Raw genomic sequence first — 26,074 nt, forward strand, 5'->3', positions numbered from 1 at the left:
ATCCTTGCATTCAAACCTTTCATTGCTGTTCTGATCTATTTCTCATCTGGCTTTTTGCTCTATAAAGCTCTTTTTGAGCTGGAGATGCTAACAATAATACATTCCCGAGATTCTGATTACATAAACCTGAGCTCCACTTGCACAGGGCTTTGTGCTAGTTGATCTAAATCCTGACAACAAGACTACGGCAGTGCTTGCGTTCACAATTAAGAGCAGTCAAACTGCACAGGTGCTGGACCCTTTCTTGTCACCTAATGATGAAAAGAAGCCAGGACAGACCTTACAGGAAAACACACCATACTGACCGAGCTTGGCTGTCATTTCCCATTCACGTATGACAGGAGATGCACAAACTCTTAGCAAAGCCTGCAAAAATTTTCCATGAGTCTCATGCTGTTTTCCAGTAGATGGTACTGATCAAGAGCCAGAGTACACTACTTCCCTCGTGATTGCCAAAGACTCCACATTAAAAACAGATATCGGAGTTAAACAGCATCACATTCTACTCGATGAAATGAGCATTTTAATGGCATCACTTCAAAAAAAAGAAGTCCTAAAATTAGATTAAGGCCAGAGCTGATTGTAAAAGCATTGTTAAACCACAAATATCTGTTTGAAAAAAAAAATAAAAATCATCCTGTGACAATTATCATGAGAGATCCCTGCCTGCCACTAGCACAAACTCAAGAAACTCCCTGAACCCCTCTGGAAGGGAAGGCTGCTGCGGTAAGGACAGTTCTGGAATCAAATCTCCTTCCTTCTGCAAGGGGATGCACTTTACAAGATAAAGACCTTCCATGATGGCCACTTTCTCCAGCTTGAGAAAGAAAGGGAAAGTGACACTTCTTCATGGCTTTGCTCAAAAAAAAAAAAAACACCAAAAAAAAACCCAAAACACAGAACAAAACAAAAATACAGAAAAATACAAAGCAAGGGTTTAAAATGTTTTCTTTTGCAGACATCAGACCTGCAGTCAAAGCTGAACCACAGCCAGCATCCAAAGCACCAATACCGCAAAGCTTGCCCTGTCACCCTGTCCAAATGGGGTGAGATGGGCTTGCAAGGAACCTTCATTTATCAGTGGGCAGACTACAACAGACATCAAAGTCTCAAACGCAAAAACAATCTGTTCCTTAACCTTAAGGTTGGTAGTAACAAATACTTGATCATTTTTCTACTCAGCTGCGATTAATATCAACACTGCTTGTGGAACATACGTTGTCTACTCCAAGACCACCCCTCTTGAATAATCTGTGATACCTAGGCACCATGAAATAATGCTGAAAATTCTGAAATGTGTGTTTTGTTTGTGCATGTTTGAATTTCTAATGGTAACTCAATGCAGTTCTGTGTGGTAAATGTATTTTCTTTTAAGGTAATCAACATCCACCCTAAGGGAAGAATAAGGGATGCATTTGGAATACAACGGTCTAGTTTTAGGTCTCAAAGCATGCTGAGGGACACATCTAATTATTTTCTGTACACTGAGTTTGAACCTGATACTTCCCCTTGAATTTTAAGTGCTCATTTACAGGCCCACAAAGTGGAAAGGAAGTTCTAGGAGGAATTGGGAGGTTACAATTGTCATGGAAACAAATTCCTTGGGATCAATTTGTTCCTGGAGTTTTGGAAGCAACATGATGGAGCAGCAGAAAGTACAGAATATGATCAGTAAGGGGGAGGGAGGATATTTTCACTTAATTCCAGGTGGATGGGTAGGACTTTTGAAAACTCCAAGGAACACGTGCACTACTTAACGGGACCCACCTTCCCTCACAGCACCATTGCTTTTCAGGTCTTTGCACAACCTTTTGGCTTGGCTCAACAGTCTTAATTCAAGCATTTCTTTCTTTTTTCTTTTTTTTTTTTTTAATAGTTCTGATTTTTTAAAACTCACATTTTGTGTTTAGCGTGGTATTTGCTGCCTATGCTGCACAGAAACTAGTGCAGAAACATTTTCAGTTCTTCACAGTCTTTTTAAAAGTTCTGACTCTTTTCCAGAAATTGAAATTCTAGGATTGAGGTGTAGGGCTTAGCTCACTGGCAAGCCCAAACACAGCTACGGACTATGAGGTCAATTGAAAGGCAGATGATGCGGTAAGGATGCTGTTTCTGTGTGCCACACGCAACCAGCATGGCAGACTTGACCAGCGTTAACAGCTGATGAGATTGAAAGTACAAAATCTTACAGTATTCTCCTCCTGAGTAAAGCAGCACTTCAGAGACCCTTAAGCTATTCCATATGAGGAGGTGAGTGGCAGAAAATTTAATGTAAACGTTCAAAAGTATCTGCTCACTGAACTCTACAGCTTATGAAATGAGAGCTGAAAAACAGCCCTTTCTAAAGGCACCAAAGTTGTGCTAAATTGAAGCAGCAAGTTGCTGGCTGTGATCTGGAAAGAGCAGAGGGAAAGCAGAGGGAACTTGCTCACCTTACAAATTTGAGACCATGGCTGATTTCAGGGTGTGTCTGTGTATGGGAGAGAAACAGGCAGCTCCATCATTCCCGTACTCTTCTGCACAAACTCACCCAGGACTAGAGCACAATTTGGGGTTGGACTTCCCTAAACCTAAAGAAGTTAACAGAGTCTCTGTTGTCCTCTTCCAAATATTCTGCTCGTATTGTATGTCCCTGGAAATCCCATTGAAATTTCCTGTCCAAACACCTAAGTGCAACACAAATTCTACAAGGCTAATGAAATCCATCAGACTAAGGCTAGAGGTGGCTCCAAGTCAAACATAAATGCTCCTTTCTAACCAGATTTGTGTTACAACACATTGTATTTGTAACAACTGATCGGTTGGATGACCTGAGAGACCACAGAAAAGGCACTATACATAACTAACAGGATCTCTGTGCTCCGCTATTAATTCACGTGGCAGCAACGGCTCTAATGGCAAGCTCAGTTCAACGAGGTCCATTCAGAACTCTGCCAAAAAACGAAGGCTGAGATCCTAGTGCAGTGGAAAAACAATGATATCTCAAAGCCATTTCTTTAACCAAATAATCTTCAGATCTAAGAAAGACACACACAATAAATCAAACAACCACATCAGCTTATGTAAACAACAGTGTCCAACGCTTCCAGATTTATTCCTTGAAAATGGCAATCTGAAAATATAAAGGAACCCAAATAAAATACAAACTTCTTTAACAAACCATGACAAAGGGTTACAGACTGAAAATCAAGGAAGCACAGCTCTGCTGCTCTCATAGACTGCCTAGATGGAGCTCCCAACCCTTTTTTTTTTCCTACTATACCAAAAGCAAAACAGAGAAAAGAAAAGGATCCTTGGTTTACCTTTAAATAACAATTTATATTCTTATTAAGACATAAATGAATGCAACTTTCAGCATGCTGGAATAACCTCCCAGAACACTGTGCCAGACTTTCAGAAGGCTGCAGGACATCGTACTACTAAAGAAGAGTGGAATATTTTGTTTTAGAATGTGACATTTATGGCAGGGTGTTCTCTTTAATACGTGCTGTTTTTGCTGCTCTATTCAAGAAAAGTGTTTGTACGAGCAGAAGAGATTTGGCAGATGTAAAATAATTTAGAAGCTTGGCTGTTACTTACATTATTGATCATAAGGTGCATGATTGTTTTCGGTATCAAATCGCGGATGCATTTGTTGATAATAGACATGTAGGAGTCCACTAGGTTTCGAATCGTCTCCACCTGCCTCTCCAGCTGGGGGTCCATTGAAAAATTGTCCGCTTGGCCGTTCTCATCATTTTCAGTCTGCATGGAAGAAAAAAGGAAAAGTCTTTCGGACTGAAGCAAACTGGAAAAATATTGGGAACAAAATGGATTTAAACTGTAACAATCCAGCAACACAACTCATACAAAGAATGACTGGAAGTTAAAATACGAAGTACCTACCTGTTTAACGTTGGTGTTTTAACATTATGAAATCTGGAATTTTAGAGGTTAATGCAATATAAGAAGCAAACTTGTTTTCACAAAGAGAAAATTATATATTATATATATTTCGATTATATATTTCCACACAAATTGTAATTTTATGTTAAGGAACGTTTTTGGATAAAGATGTGTGGAGGTAAATGATACCCCAAGAAATTATCTCAGATCACTTGCTGCAATATTTATTAACAATTTTTATTATTTTTCACCATTCCGATTTAGCCAGCCTGATTCATGCAATAAAGTAGTGCTGTAAGTCTGGATATTTAATTTTACCCTCCTATGGGTAAAAAACATCGTTGTTTCTTAAGGCTGACTCAGTTGTGACAAATTCTGCAATTCAGCCTGAAATTTTTTAGATGTGAATAGCACCTACATAAACAAAGGATTTATGATGGATAACAGCAAAACCATCATCGGTTCCAGTGCTCAAGGCTCAGCATAACATAGGCTGGTTTATATATTAGAGATTTCTTTTTCATTGGAGAGGAAAAAAAACATCTTTGTATGTAAACAGCTGACCTAATTAAAGAAAATACCAGGAACTTTGACTGGGAGCTAAAAGGTATGCACTTTGCTTCAGTTTGGCCTGTACAAAACCAAGGAAACTTAAAAATAAAAGAACAGTATCCCTTTGGCAAAAATCAAACCGCTTGCCGAGGCTCAAAGACGCCAAAAGAATTAAATTTCAACCTGGAAAGTCAAAAGAACAATGTCCTTTCCACAAACTCTGACATATAATACTTCTCCCTGAAAACGAAGAAAATGAGCACTTAAGCCATATGAGCATGGACTATAAAATCTAAACCCATTCTGTGGGTAGCTGGAAGCATAACACAAGGAAGCAGAAATTACGTGCAAAAACGAATAAACTAGTAACAAAACCTAGTTATATACCAGCCAGACTTACCGCTATCAGCACAACGCCTTTTACAACACAGCATTTAGCTGAAATTTGCACGTCACTGGCACTTTACCGACTCCTTGACCCGTTGAAATTCATTGCCAGCCCATTAGTAAAGGACCACTGGAGCTAGAAGAGCACCAAAGAGGCCTCTCCTTGCACAAAAAGCCACTCTTACAGTTTCATGTCCTAACGCTCATGCAGCATTAGCAGGTAGATCACATCTTATTTCCTTATAAACCGTGGCTTAATCTGTCTGATCTAAGTGAAATTGTGACAGTTGTTTGTTAACTCCTAATTTTGTTATGACATAAGATCCAATGTACCATTTAAAAACAAAATTAAGTGTGTGTAAAAGAACAGGTTCTAACAGCCTCAACGGATCCGATTGTTCTTACTCACAGATGAATTACTGGAAAAACAGCTGATCTAAAGACTTGAAAAATAATCAGCGGTGCTTCCTAAACATTTTGGGACTGTGGAGGACACTGGAAGAGCTCTTGATGAAAACGTTTTTCAATTCTGTAACAACAGTAGACACACTACCCTATAGACCTTAATCATTCTGTTAATAACCTTCACATGCTGAAGTGTCACAGCATGCAGATTATGTTCCTTAGTCTCCACGTTTGAAACTAAACTAGTTGAATTTTCCTTGTGAAATACCAAATAAATGGAAAATCATATGCCTATCATATAACCACAGATCTTAGGCAAGTGATTGCAGGCAGAAAATTCCCCTTTGCCAGTTGCCACGGATTTGTATTCTCTTTCTTTTTGCCTTTGTTGTCTACGTAAAGTACAGTTTGTCCGTGTATTTTTACTTCTTCGGTGTGTTCCCCCCCTCATTTAAATTACAGATTGCAATGGGATTCTTAGCTGGCTGAGCAGCGAAGTGACAGATGTTTATCATTATCCTCATCAAGAGAATGTAAAGTAAAAATAGTAATTTGTCTCTGATCTTTAAGGCAAGGGGTAATAAGTCTGCAAACATTTAACCTTTTAGATACAGGCTCATAGGTGACATTTACAGAAAGTGGCTAATACTTCAGGAGTCCACGTCTTGTTTGAAATTGTAATAGAGCTGAGCACATACTGCTGATTTATTTTGTCTGAAAATCAAGAAAGATCAATCTTTCAAGAGTTTACAGTAATTTATTGCAAAAGCTTTCAGCCTTAGTATTCTTAAAGACTTGCCATCTCAGCTGAAGGCTTGTCATGCTAGAAACCACCTTGATGTGAGCGTTTTTCATACACCAGAAATTTTGCTTCTAACAGATCTCCCTGCTACTGTAGCACACTGATAAAAGTTATCAGGCTTTTCTCTGTGCCAACATTTGAGAATGAGGCTGCGTGGTAATGCTGGGCATCACAAGATAGAAATGATGCAGACACCCTATTCCACATACGTTTTGTTCTTTCAGAATTTTGAATGAACACCTACTAAGTGAACAGCTGCTTTCCACAATCTTCTTTGGAAAATATCGTAACTTGCTGAGAAGCGAGCGCTTACAGGCTGAAAATTTGCTAGTGTATTGAAGAGCAAGGAAACCCAGCCTTGCAGGAGCTCCCTGGCATGTTCTCCTGGTGTGCATCCAGTGCCCAGGTAACTGGGCAGCCGCACAACCCTGCCACCACCTCCAAACACTGTCCAGGCCTTCTCTTGATGAACAGCAGCGCTTCCTGCATGTCCCACAGTGTGCTGGCATATGCTGGAGAGGAGGCCAAGAGATACCCACCTCAGCATGCTGAATGGAACAGGAGAATCAAAGCTGGAAGTGGGTTTCTACGCCTCCTTTCCCCAGGCACGGGGCAGCCACAGGCCCCTTTCAGTGGTCCTCATCTTGAGCCAGAACTTGTTGATCCCAAGAGCAAGTGTTAAGCATCAGCTAACACATATAGATACGAATCTGGGCTATTTTCAATCAGTTGGCTCTTAATACTGCTAATAATTGTTGTCAGGAATGAAATATTATTATTTCAAATCAACACAACTGCAGTTACTTTAGGAACTTCTATAAACCTACAACAAAGAAACTACGGGAGAATCGAGAGCTAAAAATTGGGTAAAGAAAGTGAGATTAATCTGGGAAAAGCGAAGCTCTGACTATCTGATGAAAATACTCTAAAGGTACAGACAAACAATAGGTGAAACAATAGGTGAAACAACACAGGAGAAGGTAGCATGGAAGCCAGGATGGTGCTTTTGTTCATACACGGGTACACATTGCCTCAGAGGTAAGGAGACAGTCCTGTCTACTTTCTCTGCACTTACAAAAGTGAAAATAAAAACTATTCCTTACACTCTGCAGCAGGTCTCACCTTTCTTTCATAAGCTGCCTTATGATCCTTGCATGAAAAGCTGCTAGCAAAACATGAAGTCTGCATCATTGCTACTGTGCTAAAAACACCCTTCTGTACTAAAAACGTAGTAAGGATTAACGTGTCACACAAGAGAAGCCTAAAAATTGCATGTGAAATTCAAACCACTTCAGTTTGTGGGCATTTTCGTGCTGGCTGCAGTGGGAAAGGATTTCACCCTCCATGTGCATTGCTACCAGAAGAGTTATCAGTCTTCTCAAGACTGAAAACTTCCTGGTGCAAGAAGAATGACTTCACGTGATGCAAAAGGAAGAAGGCAGACGTCATTACACGCAATCCTAAGAAAGTAATAGTACTTCAGAATATCAGGATAATTTTTCTGATTGAGGGAATTATAAGCACGTTGCAGAGTGGCCCAAGAAAATTTCAGGAAAAGTAATTCCTTTCGAAATTCACAGCAAAACTGGGTAACGCACTGAAAACAGTCCTGAGCTGGCCACACAGAGAGAGCAATACTTCTAATTTCCATGATTTCATTACACTCAGGGCAGCTGCCAGCATATTTAAGAATGTCTTGTATAACATTCCTGATGTCAGTTCCAAGAAGGAGCATTTGTCTAGCATTTTCATTAGAGCAGTGTATCAACCAATTTTATGTAATCAAAAAGGCATTCCATTAAAAATGACTGAGAGGAAGCAGACGGGAAGGTGACTGGCGAAAGGGTAAAAGCCAAAGCAGCAGCAAACCAGTGCTCCGTAAGCTGTGAAATAAATCCGCGACTGCTGGGAGAAACCCATCATTTAAAAGCTACTTTCCTATCCTTTATCTACAAATGCAAGTTTATAACAACAACCTGAAAATGAGTCATTCCCTCCAGACTGCATTTACGTTTGAATTTACAGCTGCTGAACCTGTTTTAGCTATTCCTGTCCAAGCAGGGTTTTTCTTTAATGCACCAACACTTAGAAAACTGCAGTTGTCCTAACCTCCTGCCTTTTCTTAAGTCTCTTCAACCGATTCCTGATACTCTCTCCTCATTTTCATCTGAAGCTGTAGATACAATTCAGCTAAGACGCTCTCCGCTGTACACAGTGTGCCTTTTGCCAGAGGACTGCTGAAACCACATGACGGCTTCACACAGTGAGGTTTTCTTACTGGAAGGAACCACAAGTAAATGACAATACATTATTTTTGTGCGTTTACAACAAAGCCAGCAGCAGCAGCAGAACATTTCCCGGGCAGCTTGGAAGCTGGCCTTTTCCCTCGCAGAGGGCAGCTTTGCCACTCTCTTCATGCTTTCAGCATCTCCTGCCTGGGAACTGCTGTTGCCTTTACTGAGCCACCCACGGGCTGCCCCTTTCAGCAACCATGCTCTCATTAGCAGCCTTGAACTGCTCCAAACAGAGGTTAGGATCCCGCTTTCCCTTCCACACGATCCGGCTCACTTTGTACCCATGCAGAAGATAGACACAGCTGAGCTCGATTTGGTTCAGAGTATGTAACTGGCTGGATTCATTTCAACGATCGTCTACTTGGGTTCTTCTTTGTGCTCACAGACATTGTATAGCACAGACCATTAGCTAAAACCTTCTGCTGAATCCACACACGGGTCCCCAGATATTTACACGATGTTAATGATCCCAAACATTCAACTCTGCATTGGGCTCTCTCCCTGTCTCCTTCAATCATGAAACTGATTGAAACTACGAGACTGAAAGGGATGATAAATTACCAGAACTCTGACACGTTTGGAGTATTTTTTGTCTTATAGTCCATAAGCATTTAGGGCAATTTTTGTAAACTGCCATTTTCTTTTTCTTCAGCACTTTGTGCAGCTGAAGTTCTTGTAGAGTCTTTAAAAAGAAGAGGCAGTGAATTAAGGACCAGCCTACTCCTGGTAAGACTGAGCCAAATGATCTAGTTTTAAGCACATAAAGAAAAAGGCAACAACCCACAAGGTTGACAACTAATAACGTCAACTCAGTCCCATTTCATTTTACAGCAGAGATTCAGATCTTAGGGCTGTGACATCAGATGCCACGTGTTTTGGTCTTTGGTCAAGCTTTCTGACACCACCTCGTGAGGTTTTCATTAAGGGAAGTGTGCTCCCTCTGCGAGCACTGGTTGGACACACGTTTCCGTAGAAAAGCTGTTGATGGTTCACTGTCAAACTGGAGAACTCTATCGGGGGACTTCATGTGGGATGTATTATTTAACGTGCTTATTAATGCCTTAATGCTCGGGATGGTGGATTACAGCCTGTGATTATTACATTTACAGGCAAGAAGAAAGTAGAAGGGATTGTAGTAAATATGTCAGACGACAGGAGCAGAATTCCCAATGATCTGGGGAAGCAGTTTAAAGATCTAAATGAAATCCATTATGAATAGAACATATTTTACTTGGGCAGGAATAAATCAGTTATAAACACACAGCATGAGAATGGCCACTTAAGAAGCTGCTCAGCAGAAATGGAACTGCATCTGCAGCGGAGTATAAACAGAGTATTAGCTGACAATGTCCTGCTATTATGAAATCAGCACAAGAATTGTGTATCCAATTCTGGTTATTACACTACCAGGAATTCGTGGCACATTTTAAGAGTGATCAGAGGAAACAACTGAGGAGGACGTACAGGGCTCTGCAGAACACTACTTGAAAGGAAAAATTAGGATTAGCTGGGACTAGTGACCTCAGAATTAACTTCTGTGGAAGGGGAGAGATGATTCTCCAAGATGGATGGGTAAAGATGTCAAAGCAGTAATTTGAAAATGTTTCATGGTAAGAATAGTGAAGCACAGAAACAGATGGACTAGGGGAGCTGCAGTCTTCTCCTCAGGTTAGGCCAGCATCCCTCAGAAATGGCCTGAGTACAAAGATCCTGCTCTGGGGTAAGGAAAGCACTACACTTGCAGCCCTTCCATCCGTTGGGTGATACTGGGTGCAAAGCAGCATGAAATTACAAACTGCAACAAGAATGAGCATTTTTGACAATGCAAAAAAAAATATATTAAAAAAATCCAATGCTGCCTTCTACTTTCCTTTCTGTTCTTTACAAAATAAATAACAAATAAAACATTGCTGTGAATAGCAAAATCCCCTCAAAGAATCTGTACTCCAGTTTCACCATTTGCTGCCATGTACATCTTTCACACAAAGGACTTTTACATAACCCTCCCTGCACTGCAAGTTTTGATTCCGGGCCAACAGCTGCTTCATGCCTTTCAGAACAGACTGCTGGACAAGCAAAAGCAAAAAGAGGCTGGCATAAGGAAAACAGCACCTTTGTTTATAAAACAAATACTACTTTGGAATTTGCAAACTTTTCAGTCAAAGAATTTCCTTGTCATAACAACACATGAAGTGCCTCGTATTTATAGGAGCACGTTTGAAAAAAAAAATCTAGATGTGAGATATCACTGGCATAGTATTTGCCATTATTTCAGTGTAGAAGAGGTCAGTGGATCTTGGGATGTCTCATATAGTGGTGACTTACCCAGGAATTCAAGACATGATGATAAAAACTTCAAGTGTGATGATTAGCATGGAAGATGTTCATGGGGAAATTTGTTGTGCATTTGTTACAAAATACACAAAGCAAATTCCCAAAGACAATAGCCTGAAACAGCAGCAAACATTAATTATAAAGGGAACAGAATCATGAGACTGCTGTGAGAAAAGGTGATCGATGGGTGAAGGCATCAGCCAGACATCCGATGATTTGAGCTACTGACTGTTGTACACAGCTCCCCTGCAAAGGAAAGCAAATAGAAGCCTTGCAGCTTCTGCTGGAGAAGATGAAAGTAGAAAAACAGAGAATTAATCACCTATGATGCTGATCAGAGAAATGGTAACAGTGCTCGCAAAGACTGAAATAACACCTTGCCATTCATCTGTTATTCTTCTTCTCACCAAAACCATTCCTAGAAGATTGGTCTCCAAAACCCTGCAGAAGTGATCGATACTGAGGACTTTTAGTAATTGAGCATCAGAGGGTGACATACAAAACTCGCCTAGTTCCAGCAGCAATGTACCAGCTTCAGCTGGAGGATCCCATTAGGGACAAGGAGCTGTCCTACCTTGTGGGGTTAGGAAGAAGCACGTTAAGTGCTCAGTTTGTGGAGGGTGGCTTGGTGAGGGAAAACACATTGCCCAAGACTACGTATTTAAAATACAGCTTATGACTTCTTGTGCCTATGTGTGTAGCATAGAAGAGCTGCATGTTTTTCCACTAAACGTGGTCATTTGAGAGGCAGGAACCCAGAACAGAGAAGAAAAATCACAATTCTATTCCTAGATCTGGTACTGAGCTCTTATTCTTTGGTTTCCTTCCATTTCTTCCAGCTTTCCAGGCTGGCTTAAACAGATGGGAATAGAGGGAGAAGGGCAGCGTGCACATCTCCGTGCATCCTGGGAGGGAAGGACTTGAGGGAGGCCTTACAGAGGGGCAGTTCTGCACAGTATCCAATGCAGGGGCTCGATAAATTACAGCCTTGCCTTTTATTTTTTTTTTTATCTAATGCAATGTGTCACCTATAACTGGGCTTTTTTTCCCCATAATTAATGATGTCTAGGAAAATATTCTGAAACTCTCCTCTGATAAGCACCTAGACAAACTTGATGTTTCCTCTCGGAGACACAGAAGAGGACGTTAAACTGTTTTCACCCCCACATCCCTCGAGCCATGAGAAGTACCAGACCCGTCTCTGCTGGGCCAGACTAAGCCCTGCTTCACCACAAGCTCAGTGCAGCACCGACAAATGATCTCCATAGTAAATGATGCAAATAAGAAATGTCAGCATGTTCCAAAATTCCTCACTTAATCTTATTGCCAGTTGTATAGTCTGGATAATCAGTAAATAAATCCCTCTAACTTTGCTCAAATCCTCGGGGGCTGAATACACAGAGAGCACTTTCTAGTTCATTCTCATTAACCTTCCCAGCTCTAAACAAAGCCATTTCCTACTTTTCTTAGAGCCCGTTTTTTCCACTGGCCTCTGCAACACCTGATTTAGCAGCAACGATTTCTCTCACTTGCGATTTCTGTTTCGAGCTCGCATTGTTCTCTCCCCTCACACATATGCTCGCAGGAATAGCACGAATCAGCAAGATTTAAAACCTCCCATTCTCAAGTCCGAAGCCCCTAAAGGGAAATTGCAGTCGGGATGCCAAGGAACACAGTCGTACGTTATTTGACTTTTCCTCAGCCAGGCTGACAGCGGAGGGGGAGGGAGGGAGGAAGGAAAGGGGAAGGGAGAGGAAGACGGCATTTTAATAGCACCCACACCGATTTCACACAGTTGGATCACTGTGCTCCAGAGCAGCACCATTTCCTTTCCCCTTTGCCTCGCATTCAGGCCACATTACCACGCCAGACTCCACGGGTAGGATTCTCAATCTTTTTCTCCCACTGCAGACCACATCTTAGTAGGGAAATCTGTCTTGTGGACACCTCCCTCCCAGGCTAGCTGGCTAGCCCAGCCGTTACCCCTGCTTTTGACAGACCATTACCAGCTCCAGCTTTGCACGGACCACCCCACCCGAATCCCAGATGTGGCCGCGACAAGATGGATTATCCCCCGTCTCTCACCCCAATTCTCATAGTCTCCGTAGCACCCTACAGCAATTGGTTATCTGGAGAAAAGGAGAAAAAACGTATGCATTTAATCTCATTTATCAAGAGGACATATAAGACCAGCATCTTATGCAAATAGACCTACTTTTCCCAGATGTTCTTAATATGCCAAACACATCTTGGCCAAAGTTCTGGTCAAAACATTTCATTTGATAACTCAGGTCTGAGGGTTCAACGTTCGCTGATGCAGGAATGGGTTTTCCATCAGCGCTCTGGCAGGCAGAGCGACAACAGCCTACAAATTCTGGCAGGAGCTGAGCACCCAGCAGAGCACCAGCAATCACCACCATGCAAACTCCCCGTTTCAGAAGCCCCTTAACTTCCCGAGTGCAAATCTCAGCTGCAGCATTCCTGTGGCACAACGGCCTCCGAGCAGAGCAGGAGAGGAATCTGAAAACGCTGGGACAGTTACTGAAGTCTAACAAATATTGCTCAACAAAAGAAATTCACCCAAAAAGGAGCATTTCGGTTTCGCGCCACAAGAACAGAAATTGAAAATTACTGGGAAAATGATTTTGAAGGGAAGAAATAATTTGTGCGTAACTACACTCCACGCAATCCTGGACCAAATGAAATTTGAGACTGCTTTGTTGCACGGCTTCCATTTTGTATAAATACGCCAAAACCTAAGTATTCTGCAAAAAGAGTAGAAAATTAAAAGATTTTCTGCCACTCCTCCCCCCTCCCAAATAAATGCAAATTGTATTTAAGCAGCAGAGAGATGTGTGAGTCTGGTAAGTTACTACACGTCTGTAAGCAGCGCTTTATAAGGTCACATGCTTGTTGGTAAAAACAAACAAAAACCACAATAAACTGAAACTATAAAGTTTGAACTTTCAGTCACTCTGACTTCCTCTCTGTGGGGAAGTTACAAAGGCATCAGTGACATATATGCTCCCTCAAGGTCCAAGCAGACACATATGGAGCTGCCCCCTGGCTTTATTGGTGTTCAAGTCAACCCCAAGCTAGCACTTCAGTTGGGTATTTCTACCAATTAGCTTCTAACTGACCTGTTGCATTTTCAGCTCAAAACTTGGATTTTTGTTTTAATTCTGTTACTGGTCTGTAGCAAGAGGTATAGCAAAACCTGGATTCGTTCAACTTTGCTGGTTTTTCAGCTTTTGCAGAGCGAAGCACACACAAGGAACCCTGTCCTTGGGGCGGCACGATGAAAATGCAAACCTCCTTCAGACAGAGGGCAGCTGCTCACACATCCACGCTCCTGAGGATTAGAAGTTCCTTTGTCAACAGGAGAAAAGCTGCCACAACATTAGGGCAGTATGTTCTGTGGGTTCATGCCTACTAAAACAAACACGGGCAGCAAGAGAGCTGTCATTTGAATTATCACCCCAATGACTGAACGCCTTGCAGTACGGTTACGGATACAAAAGTTTCACTCTTCTTCCCCCGTGGTTCTAGTTTAAAATGCTTTCTGTAATAAAATTACTGTGAGACAGCTAAATCCAAGGGCGGGCAAGGAACTTGAACCCATGGCCTTCTGGCTTAGAGGTGAGACTATTCCAAACGGAGCCAAAATGACACATACATAATATGCTTTCAAGGTTTTTAGAGAGCTCTGTCATGATTCAAAAACACTAAGTCTTTGTGGTACAAACCACAGCACAGGAAAGAACTGGGGCTCCCTTTTTACTGCTAATTTTAGCCAATGAATTGTTTATAATCTCCTGCAAAATACATACAGCCTTATTCTGCCTTAAGCTAGGAGAGAACGGCCTTTCAAAAACTCTGATTCTTAATTATAGCATTCCCCTGCTCGATGGAACGGAGGCAGGTTCCAAAATTGTGTCAGGGTATATGAAGTGATAAAATGAGGATGGGTGAGCTATTTTTAAACACACTCAAAGACTTTGAGGTCAAAATCCCTGAATTTATGGCCTTATAGCCATATTAAGACCCATGGATTATTAAGACCTGCGTGGCGAGAGTCAAATAGCATTTCATTTGAGACACCCTCCGGCTTCAGAGCATGTGTTCCCCACCGGCGTGCCTGCCAAACTGGGGCCCCCCAAGCAGCAAGCTTTAAGCACAGCTTATATCCCTCCCGTACACAGGTATTTGGGGAGACAAAGGGGATCAGATGCCTCCCCGGCGGTGCGTTCCCTCCTCCTCGCCTCCTTTCCCAAGACACTTCAACATGTCAGAGGCGCGCGTTTCCAGATGGGCAGGAAGCAAGCGGGTTAGAGATAGCTTGAGGAGCCTCAGGCAAAAGCACGTCGTTTCTCCTTGCTCTATCCAGCCTGGAAAGCTAGCACAGCCTCGGCTCCTGGTGATGTTTGCATGCCACAGTCCAATTTCCCATCTGAAGAGCTCAGCTGGGTATCTGCTGGCGTGCCCTGGGAGCTCCCTGCTGCCCGGTGACCCTCAGCCTTCCTTACACACAAGTGATGGCTTCTGCCCCACTGCAGGGAGAGGTGCTTAACAAAACATCCTGAAACACATCTTAGACTTCTTAGAAAACCTACATTTGTAACAAAATCACTGTTCTGCTCATGGAAATAAACCACAGCCAGGTGGAACTGGCACTCTTTGCCCCCACAAGCTTCCCAGTGGCGCCGAGTAACGCTCCCCATCTCAGGTTGGACTCGTAGCAGCACTTGACTATGCAAAAGCCGTCGCCCTCTACACACATACTGGTTTCTTTCCAGTAATAATCAACATACACCATGGCTTTGAAAATGGAAAAAAAGCTAGCAATAAGGAGAAACAAACAGGACAGAATTTCCCTGTCTTACAAGTCAAAATGGAAATAGCTGAGGCCTTCTTCCCCTTCCTTCTTGACAGTCTACAAAAACTTTTGCAGTGTCTTCCTCTGGAGGGTACAACTCATCTTGAGGAACAAGCAGAGGTTGTAAAGGCTTTAGGGCTCCATGGACATTGCAGAATGATTTTTGTACCATTTACATTGTTCATTTTGTAAACGAGGTAAGGTTTTACAAGAAGCCATTGCACAAGGGTGAGCGAAGAAGCAGCTTTTTTTGGAAAAGACCAGGCACTGGTTAGAAACATCAGAGGAAGACCAAAGGACCTACAGCCATTTTCAGGTGCGTGGATTTATTTGTCCAATTTGTGCAATTACATTTATTTAAGTGTCACCTAAACTTGTCATTTTTTTCCTAACTTGGATTTCCATGCAGTAGTGAAATATAAAATTCTAGTGAAGTGTAGATGGTGAAAGTGAAAATAGAAGCATTAGTGTGAACAAAACTCAACCCTTTTCTTGATTGCTTATGGATTTATAAAACAATAAAACCACAGTGTGCACAAACCAAAAGCCTAGTAAAAAGGTTTAGTACAAAGAAGACCTAGTGAGCCTTTAAAAAATCTAGTGGTAATTAATGTACACTCATGTATTGATCAAAACATACTGAAACGAATTCTATATTATACTTACTAGAAGCCTACGGTGCATTTATTATCTTTAGAAGGTCTCCCACTTGGAGCAATGACAGATGGATCCATGTTGCTTACTCAAGCATTTTGCAAGTATTTCCTATTTTAACAAATCCATGGTATTAGAACATCCTTTAGGCATTAAAGACTCATTCTTATCTTCCCTTTCTTAGTCTGAAAACCTTCACCACTACAACAGCAGTCAACGTGATAAACTCAGAGATACTTTCTCTCCTTCTGGTCAAGAGATGTTATTCGTGTATCTCTACAGATGCTCATTACTTATTTGAGAATTGTTACCTTCAGGAATTTGGTTTTATCTATCTCCAGCTGAAATTGCTTGAAATCTTCCTTTCGATACCCACCACCATTCAAACAGATTACAACAGCTTCCTTACATTGCCAGAGATGCAGAGCCCGTTTTAAAGCTTTTCCTACAGGTGCCCTTCATGAGTTTGATTTTCAGGAATCCAGAATTCCTGAACTCCACTTTGCGCCACAAATCATCCTGCAGCTACATCCTGTGCAACTCCATCCAACTCTGCTCTCGGCGAAACCCCTGGCAAAATTCCCAACGAGTTTAATAGTTATGTCCAATTCCCCCCAATTCCTAACTGAGGTTAATTTCTTTTCTCCAAGTATAAACAGAAATCAGCAGGTAAAAAAAAGTTTTGTCTAATGTGGCACTGAGGCTGTGGAATTTACTCCCATGCGAGAATGGCACAATAAAGTCATTTGTTTAAAAGTAAATTGAAAACATTCCAGTCCTCTCAGGCTTATGCCTATTAGCTTTAGTTTCTGCACAGCACTGTAGAATGTCTGGCATCAAAGGTACTTTGTGCATTGCACCGAACTTGTATTGGACACTGTTAGTGGAACATTAATCACAGCGAACAAAGATCCCATGCACACACGCAGAAGTACTGATTTTTCACAGGACCAGCACGGACTAGAAAAGGTTAAAGCCTCGGTTTTCTGGTTACTACACATTTTAAGACACAAAGTGTTGACAAGGCATCCGATAGGATGCAGATTTTTCAACTGATAATTACATATTCCAAATTAAACAATTCTTATGTCTGCCTAATCCTCTCTAGAATTCGAGGGAAATGTATCTCAGCACAAACTAGCACACTTTAAATTCACAGATGCCTATAAATGCATGTACTTCATTACGTCCCCGCACAGATACCATGCACATGGGCAATGGTTATCAGCAAGAAAATCTACAAGGATGTGAACTAAACTGTGGCTGGAGAAAGTGAAGACTTATATGAAACACACGCTAATGGAAAAAGTAGCCTGAGGGATTGTGATTGTATGTTTGGAAGTGTTGGACGAAGAATGGGAACTGAACTAGTGTAAAAATGAAAAAGGAAACCAGTCAGTGGCCATGCAAGAAGTAAATAAAGCACAGAGAGAAGACCACGGTCTGGAGCCACAGGCTGTATTTCAGGGTGCAACTTACTGATGAGATCAAAGTCACATGAGCGTGAATTACTGCTTTCGCTCCTCATCCTTGTCATGGGCAGTTTCTTGTCATCCAGACCTGAGTAGGGGAAAATCTGAGTGACGAACCCTGAAGTTTGCTATATAACAAGAAGATTTCCATCAGGTTCCTCAGAGCAAAGTGTTTTGGCTACCAAGCTTTCCTAAAGAAAAGCTCTTGCATTCTTGTACCAACTGTCCCAGGTGGAAAAAAAAACCTTGCTGTATCACTATCATTCTTTCCTAACTAAGAAGGTAGGTGTGGAGGAAAGCAGTGAGGGATAAATCACCACCCCCAAACCAGAAAATTACATTCTGCAGATTCTCCTAAAGGACCACACCTGGTCATCAGCTCCCAGCAGGGCCAACACAACAGCTCCTGCTACTGCTCGTGGAGTGGGTGCAAAAGCACAGTACAAAAGTAGCAGCATGGTCTACAGAAAAGCTGTCTGTAAGGCTTTTCAACATGTTTTTAATGAAAGACATGCTAAATAAAGGTTACAGAGCATGCCAGACTCAATAAGTTGACAGATTTTCTGTCTAAGGGAAACTTGACAGATCTTAGCAAAGTGATAAATGATACCCTCAAAGACTGCTAATTACGTTTGTAAAGATGGGGATTAATGAGAAGGAACAGTACAGTCAGAAACAGATAAATACATGACAATATGGGAAGAAGAACTAGCAGCCTCAAAGGATTTTATCATCCAAGTGTCCACTAGATAATCTAATTGAAACAGAATAGTAGGACCTTGCCAGTTAAATTTGTTTCTGCCCATAACACAAAATCGTAAGGCATTGTCAGCACGATGGAGGATTGAAACAGTGTCCTGCAAGACATGGATAACTTCAAGGATTGGAAAAAACAGAAGCAGGATAAAACAATAGTTTTGTGTTGACAGACTAATGACAGCTGCTGTGCTGGACTAGAGTTCATCAGCTAGCAATAACAAGAGAAAAGAAAGCCAAAACACCTCTAACCAAGAATCCTGAGATACTGGTATAATGTGGCCATGACAGGACTAAACACGTTGGTCTCTATTTTGAGCAATGCAGGCCCAGTAGAGAAAATACCCTTTTTTACAGTACAGGTGCAATCTTGTTTCAACCCCGATGTAGAAGGATATGTGCCATCTGGTGAAAGATAACATTTTGTATTTCCCTGTTTCCAGGGCTGCTGCATTTTTTTTTAATAGCCAAATGGAACTGCATGGCCAGAACAAGAGGATTTTATTGTGATAGCATTGACAATGCTTTTTAGCATCCACAGGATAGAGCACGGCAATCTTTGAGAGCACTTAACAGTTGAATTGCAATAACTCTGCATCTTACATGAACTACATAGCTCTTTTCCTTCTTCGCTCACAAGGTCCTTGTTTATGCTCACCTTCTGTCACCCTTCCCAAAGCTTTTATCCAGCTTGGTAAGAGCACATGCAAGAGAAGAGCAGGCTGCTGAAAAGGCAGGGAAGCAGCTGACTAAAGATGGTGATGCTACCATTATCATGTGGGTTGCTGGCTACAGCTTCTTGCCAGGGAGATGAGGAGGAAAACTTCATCTGAGATCCAGAAATTAATTTTTAAACTGATAAAAGCAAGCTGGGCTGAACCCTCAGGACTGAATATCGCACCTGATACGATCGACATGTGAGAAACTAACCTAATGTAAGAGAAAATTGCTTTAGAAGTATGAGACGATCAAAAGACACACTGGAGATCTGCTACTCCAGCTAAATCTCTCTATCCGCCCAGGGAGAACTATTGGGGTGTTTATCACAAGGTGAATGGTAGAAGGGGGTGAGAGAGAGGTGAACTCTTTAAAATATAATTTATTTTCTGGCTACCTTCCTTTCATAAGAAAAAAATCAGTTTAAATTACAGGCATGCAGACAAGCTCTTTCAGTCTCAGAAATTCATCCTACATGTTGATTAATAGGTCAACCTATTACAGCTTTAACATGAAAAATGGGAAAGGCTTCAACTGAAGATTGCCTGTAGCTAATGATGCAGTGGAATGAATGGTTTCATTCCAGCTAAACCGTTCCTGTTCCTGTAAAAATAAAGAAATCCACTCCTGGGTTATGAAAAAGACTCCAAGAACTTTGCATGTTTACTGGCTTAAAATAATGCAATGCATTTTATTAAATCGGTGTATACAGGATATTTTACCCATGGAGTCAAACACGTACGTATACACGGAATATATATAGCCGTGGGAGATATTCATCTATCTCAGGTATGAAGCGCAGAAGAGAAGCTGGTGCCCATAACCTAGAATTTCACATGTGTAAGCACATTACAGAGTTAATAGATTTTAGCATAGCTCCTGTCTCAGGCTAAAAAAATTGAAGTGTAATACCAAGAACACCACAAGGAAGTGCAGTGGGCTGTATAGACTCTGCCTGGCAAGGCTGCCTGTCATACGCAGGGCTTGCTTGGAGATCTCCCTGTGGTTCAGCCCCTGGCGCCATCAGTTGGGCTTGAAATCAAAAGCAGTGGAAGGAGGTAATTAAAAGTGACTCTGCACCACTCCGCTGGCAGAAGACAGCTCTGCTGCAGCCACCGAAAGAGGGTGGGAAAGGATTCAGGGGGATGTAAGAGAAGGCATGTGTCTCTCCAGCTTTAGCGATTTCCATTATGGAAACGGCACTTTCCAGCTTTTAACCTTTACGCCGCTGAACTCAAACATCAACTTTAGGTTTTAATTTCAGCACGCGAAACGCGAACTCCAGTTTGGCTAGCATCAACTGCACAGTCTCCCTAAGCTGCAAGGAAGGTGCAGAGCTGAAAAAGCCCTCCGAGGCAGAAAGCTGAAAAGTGGGATTACACACGAGCGGCGATTGCCACCAGCGCTTCTGCTAGCTGGCTGCACCGCAGGATTTCAAGACTCTGAAAGTCAGGGTGCAGGGGAAGGCCACGAGGTTCGAACCATCCTGTTGGCTGCAGGAACAACCATTAAAAGAAATTAAGAGAAAAGTCAGACTCCAGAAGTAGCAGAAGACACTGTGTTCCAACTCCAACCAGCTGAAGGAAAGTTTATATAAAAACAATCACTTGGTCAGTGAGTCATCAGGAAAGAATTCCTGAGCTTTCTTCAGGGAAACCCCAGTAAATAACATGTCTGAAAACACATGAAGATGGTGTTGTCTGTTCCGTTATGATACTCGGCCCACATGATAAAACCTCTGGCAGCAGAACCACCTCCTGAGCACAGTTCTCTTTGGGAAACCCCAAAAAAACAGTAAGGACTGCTGTGGGTCCTTGCAAAATCTGTCTTATATTCTAACTCTTGTATATGTCTAAGGCAAATTGGGAAGAAACGTGAAAATAATGCTTTTCCTTACAGCTTGGAAGAGCGCTTCTCTGTTGACTGCATGCAGGTACTCTCAAGATGTATAAATACCTGGATTTCAATGCACTCTGCTTCTTTTATAGCTAAGCGCTTTGGATTGAAATATCCTGCCACGCTACGCCCTGAGAAAGTGAATGAAAAGCTCTCTGCATGCACAGCCTCTCTGGAATATGTTATCAGCCACACAGCAGGCTTTGCAAGGAACAGTGCTCTATCCAAAGAAAAGCTGGACTGAACTTGTAATGTATAACTTCTCTGCCTACGAGCTTTTTTTTTTTTTTTCCTTTCTTTCTTTTTGTGTTTTTAAGGATTTCTTCCAACAGAGAGATTTTAAACTCACTAAAGTGTAAGTTCATAAAAATAAGAGGTTACAGTGGTTTCCAAACAATGAGCAGATCCGAACCGTGATATCTGAATTTGGACTGACTAAAAACTACTGTAGGAGATTGCAGGTAGGAAAAGTAACAAAAGCAGAGAGATTCTGCAGCAAGCAGAGCTTACATTTTGTAGCAAAGCCTCTTAAGGTTTGCAGATGTCCAGCTCAGACTGGAAAGTTGGTAGCAACTTCTTTCTAATTTTACCTCTCCCTCTAATGAATTTTTAGCTTGTTAAGTGTGAATGTGGACGATTTAACTTGCACTGGAAACCTCCCCTGCACAAAGTTATTCCTGTAGGGATCTTATTTCAGTTTACGCTGCTGCCCATGTTTTCAGCTGCTATGCATCCACTGCAGACTCCAGAAGTTTTCCAGAATATAGCCAGAAGTTTGTCAAGAAAAAAATTGAAGGTTGGAAGCATCAGAGAGTAATTCCCAAGGGATTGGGGAGTTACCATAGTAAAGCAGTATTTTTACCAAAATGCGCAGCAACACAAGAGGTAGCATCAGTGATACCCGAACTGTAATTTTCCATTGTAAGTTGAGGGTTGAATTTGGAACAAACAGGGTATTTGTGACAATCCTTCAGATATTTGACACTAACTGTAAACTCTGGGAAATAGCTTAATGCTCTCCTATATGAAGGAATATATGACAAAATACATATTTTTAAAAAGCTATGGAAGAGCAGCCTGAAGGCCATCAATACTGACGATGCCTGAGCTCTGCACAGAGAAAATGCAGTGGCAAGATAAAAGGAACTCAAAAATAGGAGCAACTTCTAGGCCTAATAATCTATTCCGTCATCAAATGGAAGATTCGACTAGAAAGGACACAGGTAAGAAGGACTTTGAGATGTTCTCCCAAAACCCAGGAACTCACAGAAGGGAACAGGTGACACTGAGAAGTGCTGCATCTTTTTATCTTCTACAGAGCAGCAATGCTCGCGAGCCTTACCAGGGAAAAGATGTGTATTTAAGTACTCCATCATAAATTTCAGTCCCTTGGCTTTACTGTCATGACGTAATTACACAATTAACTAGGAACCGGGACAATTACCTGGCACTCTGGATGGCTGAGCTTCTGTTTCCAAGGACCCACTGATTACAAAGGGAGACTGAAGTAGTTTACAGTCAAGAGATCCTGACTTGGAAGGAATAATCACAGGTTATTCTAGACACAGATGCCTAGAAATACATGCAATTCCCCAGTTGGATCCAATCCAAAAAGATCTGAGTTGTGAAAAGAAAATGTTGTACACACAAAGGAAACACGTTCAGTATATTGGAATAAAGATGCCAAAGCTCTTTGAGTGCAGACACAGTTGAATGCACAGACACACACACACACAGAGTCTTGGGCAAACTCATTTGAAACAATTTTCCAAAGTTTCTCTTTTTGTCTTTCATTAAACCAGCAAAAGGATGAAGAATCTCCTATGCATCTAGGCTACTTTACAACAATTATGGATTTTAAACCACTCAAACTCAAGTGACCCAAGAAAACCACTTGAGCAAATTTCCAACCATACTTTAAGCTGAGATACTTCTAGTTCACCAGCTAAGGAGGGACGCTCAAATGAACCAGAATCAAATTAGGATTAATGAATCAAACCCTTATTCTTAAAAGACAGGCAGAAATAAGTTACCACATACTCAGCTGATGTTAGTGAGGTATTTTTAAAGAAGCAAAGACAAAGATGTCTTGGCAAACCTTCTCCAAACTGCATAAATCCTGCCTTCGCAGGCCTAAAAAGAGAAGTCCTATAGAAAGAAGTCATGCTGCCACTTCACTGAATTTACTATTCAAAACATCATCCTAATTTCCACATCCTCTGTTAGTCAGAGGGTGACAAACAGGTAGCTCGCTTCAAGACCCTTTATTTCCCCAGGGGCTCAATGGCTAGTGACAAACCTCTAACCAAAAATGCAGACAGGACACTGTTCAGTAATTACCCACTGATTCCCTCTTGACATTTTTTGACTGTATGCTTTATGAGCCAGGAACCACGTTTTTTTTTAATTCTAAGTTTATAAAATGGGATCCTGGTCCACAACTGCAGCTTCTAGACAAATAGCATCTATTCACAATATTAACAACAGCTGCTAGAAAGGCATCATGCTGTGGCTTACAAAAGAAACTGTACAAATAAGATGGAACAAAATAAAAGAAATATGACATGGGGCAGAAATCACAGCCTCAGTTGGACAATGCCAGGACTGGTTCTAGGAAAGGAGAACGCTATTTTAGCAGAACATTCATCAGACTACAGAAAGCAGGGGAAAAAAACAACAGTCCACTAAAAACTTACAACGCTAAGCAGAATACGTCCAGTCACAGCAGACGAAATCCTAACCCTCGAGAAGTTGACGGGAGTTTTGCAATTGGCTTCACCATGCCCACTATTTCACCCACGTTCCAGCCTTTCCCTGACCTACGCTGGTGGCAACTAAACCGTTTCTGAGCATATGTATTTATTTGTTGGTTTAAGAGTGCACAGCACTGTATAAAAAAAGAGCGCAGAGAGAAAGAGTTGAGGTTTTCAAACTCTTGGAGATGACAAGCTTCCTGAAGCAAGGGTCCTGATTTCCACCACACCAAGTGCAACACAGACAGTATTGTGGACTGCAGACAATGCTGTATTTTGTTCTCAGCTTCATCAGGTTTAACAGCGAGCCCTTAACTGGAAGCCACTGCTCTGGAAGTCAAGTCCTATAGAAAAGGGTGAGTATTTGCCTTTGCACAGGGCATTGGTTACTTGTACATACAGACAGAGGCTCACATAGAAATACACCAACTCTGGTTCACATACATGTATAATCCTGTTCAAGAAGGTATCACAGCTATAGACACCGATACATTTGAGGCTGTTTGCTGCTGCCATTGCTCACAGAGTCAGACCATTACCTATATCAAAGCCCCCAGGTGAGGAACAGCAAGGAACAATGCCCAGAGAGCTCTTTGGTGCCCAGGGCTGGCATGAAAACCTCACCTCTTATGAGAGTCAGCAGCCACATCGCTTGGGTCACAAGAGGCCATTAAAGAGAGGTTGGGTTATTTGAGGATGCCTGATTGTATGCAGCTGCAAAAGTGGATAAATGGGCAGCCTCTGCCATTTTCTTCACTGTCCTCACAGCAAAGCTAAGGACAATCTGGCTCGCAATGTTTCCGAAAATTTGCTCTTTGAGTTGGCCAGGTTACCTTTAAGATATGTAATTCAGAAGGACGATACAGCAGCTGTCAGCCTCTGGTCCTCACCAGCCGCAGACTGCCTCCAGTGTCTGCACAGCACCTAGGGACGCTGGCCTGTGACTGCATGTCATGCTCACGGGGGTTCCTGCTTCCACTGGAAAATATCTAGGTCTGCAAATCAGGAGGAGTTTAAAAGCACCATAACTGAATGCCACGTTACATTGCATAAGATACTTATAAACCCAGAGTATTTCATGCCCTGGGTTCATTTTTTTAAATTAATTTCCCTAAATGACCATAAGTACGCTGCCTAGCATAGTAACCCAACGACTGAACAGCTCAAGAGAACAGCGTGCCACAAATACGATTGAAAAGTTTGAATATCTGCTATTTAAAGGTCTGATGCCAGCCCGACACCTTGCGTAACAACTCACAGTAACTTCCTATCTACCCACCACATGGCTTCTATCTAGCCAGATAACTTCACGTGTTATTACTGAATATTCCACCAAGCTCAAATATGTCATTCTCTCTTTGAGTTTCAAATTATTTGATTATACATGTAAAAAGTGAAAAGTTGAAGTTAGTTTTTGTTTTGTTTTTGAGAGAGAGAGAGAGATAGTAAAGGTGAAGCAAGAAATACCACTTGTTTCTCAACTTCAGGAGCAGGAGTTTTTAGGAACAACAGTATGTAAGTCACCAAAGTGGAAGAACTGCAGACATCAAACCTCACAAAATGCCCACAGCCAGCTTTTCCTAGTGGCAAAACCCACCTCTCCAAAATCAGCACAGTTGACACATCAAGTGTCATGCAACTACTTCAAACAGAGAAGGGCTTTGGTCAATCCAAGGCCACAATGGTGTTGTGAGACAGGAGCTGAGGAGTGACCACAAAATACGAAGAAACAACACTGCAAAAGGAGAATTATGAATGAAGTTTCAGTACAAAGGATTTTACACACAGGATGCATGGAACTAATTCTCCACGGGGAGAGTAATTACAAACCTATCTCCACAAGAAGAGGTAGGGTAGGTTAAACAAATCCAGGATGCAACTGCACATCAGACTAGACATTGAACATCTTTGGTTTAGTCCAGAACACAAAATAGCATTCAGTTTCTCTTGCTCATTTTGTTGTCTCTTACAAAGGAGAAAAAAAGAACCATCTGGCTGTTTCCCAGCTGCCCTCCACCCTCCTGTCCAATGACTACATTTCCTGTTGCACTATAAATGCTATGGAAGTGTGACTTGGTGACATTTTTGGCAGGAAAGAAAAAATAAAATCATGTGTATTTTTATTTAGCCCCAACTTTTTTATTATTACATGCTACTCAGGAGTAGTTTTTTGTGAAATACCTGACTTGGAAGACCTTACAGGATTGTCCCAAAGTCCTGGGATAGCTGTGAGTGTTTCCCCTTCTGTTCAGTTCTCCACATGGGTGACACCCTGATGCTGCACTAAAGGG

The 26,074-nt window shown here is 41.7% G+C and overlaps 1 protein-coding gene across 5 annotated transcripts in view; it reads right to left on the bottom strand.

Moving 5' to 3' along the window:
- The window catches only part of DNM3 (dynamin 3), a gene marked incomplete at its 5' end in the record, with an annotated part of 178,048 nt that overhangs the window by 20,555 nt on the left and 131,419 nt on the right, over window positions 1-26,074 (bottom strand). For all 5 annotated transcript variants that reach the window (XM_082766611.1, XM_082766608.1, XM_082766609.1 and 2 more), the window contains one exon: window positions 3,580-3,744. In XM_082766611.1, coding sequence (XP_082622737.1) covers window positions 3,580-3,744 — 165 coding nt within the window. The remainder of the gene's footprint in view (window positions 1-3,579; window positions 3,745-26,074) is intronic.

Source organism: Aythya marila (assembly GCF_965140915.1).
Source record: "Aythya marila genome assembly, chromosome: 8".
In the NCBI taxonomy this organism is placed as follows: domain Eukaryota; kingdom Metazoa; phylum Chordata; class Aves; order Anseriformes; family Anatidae; genus Aythya; species Aythya marila.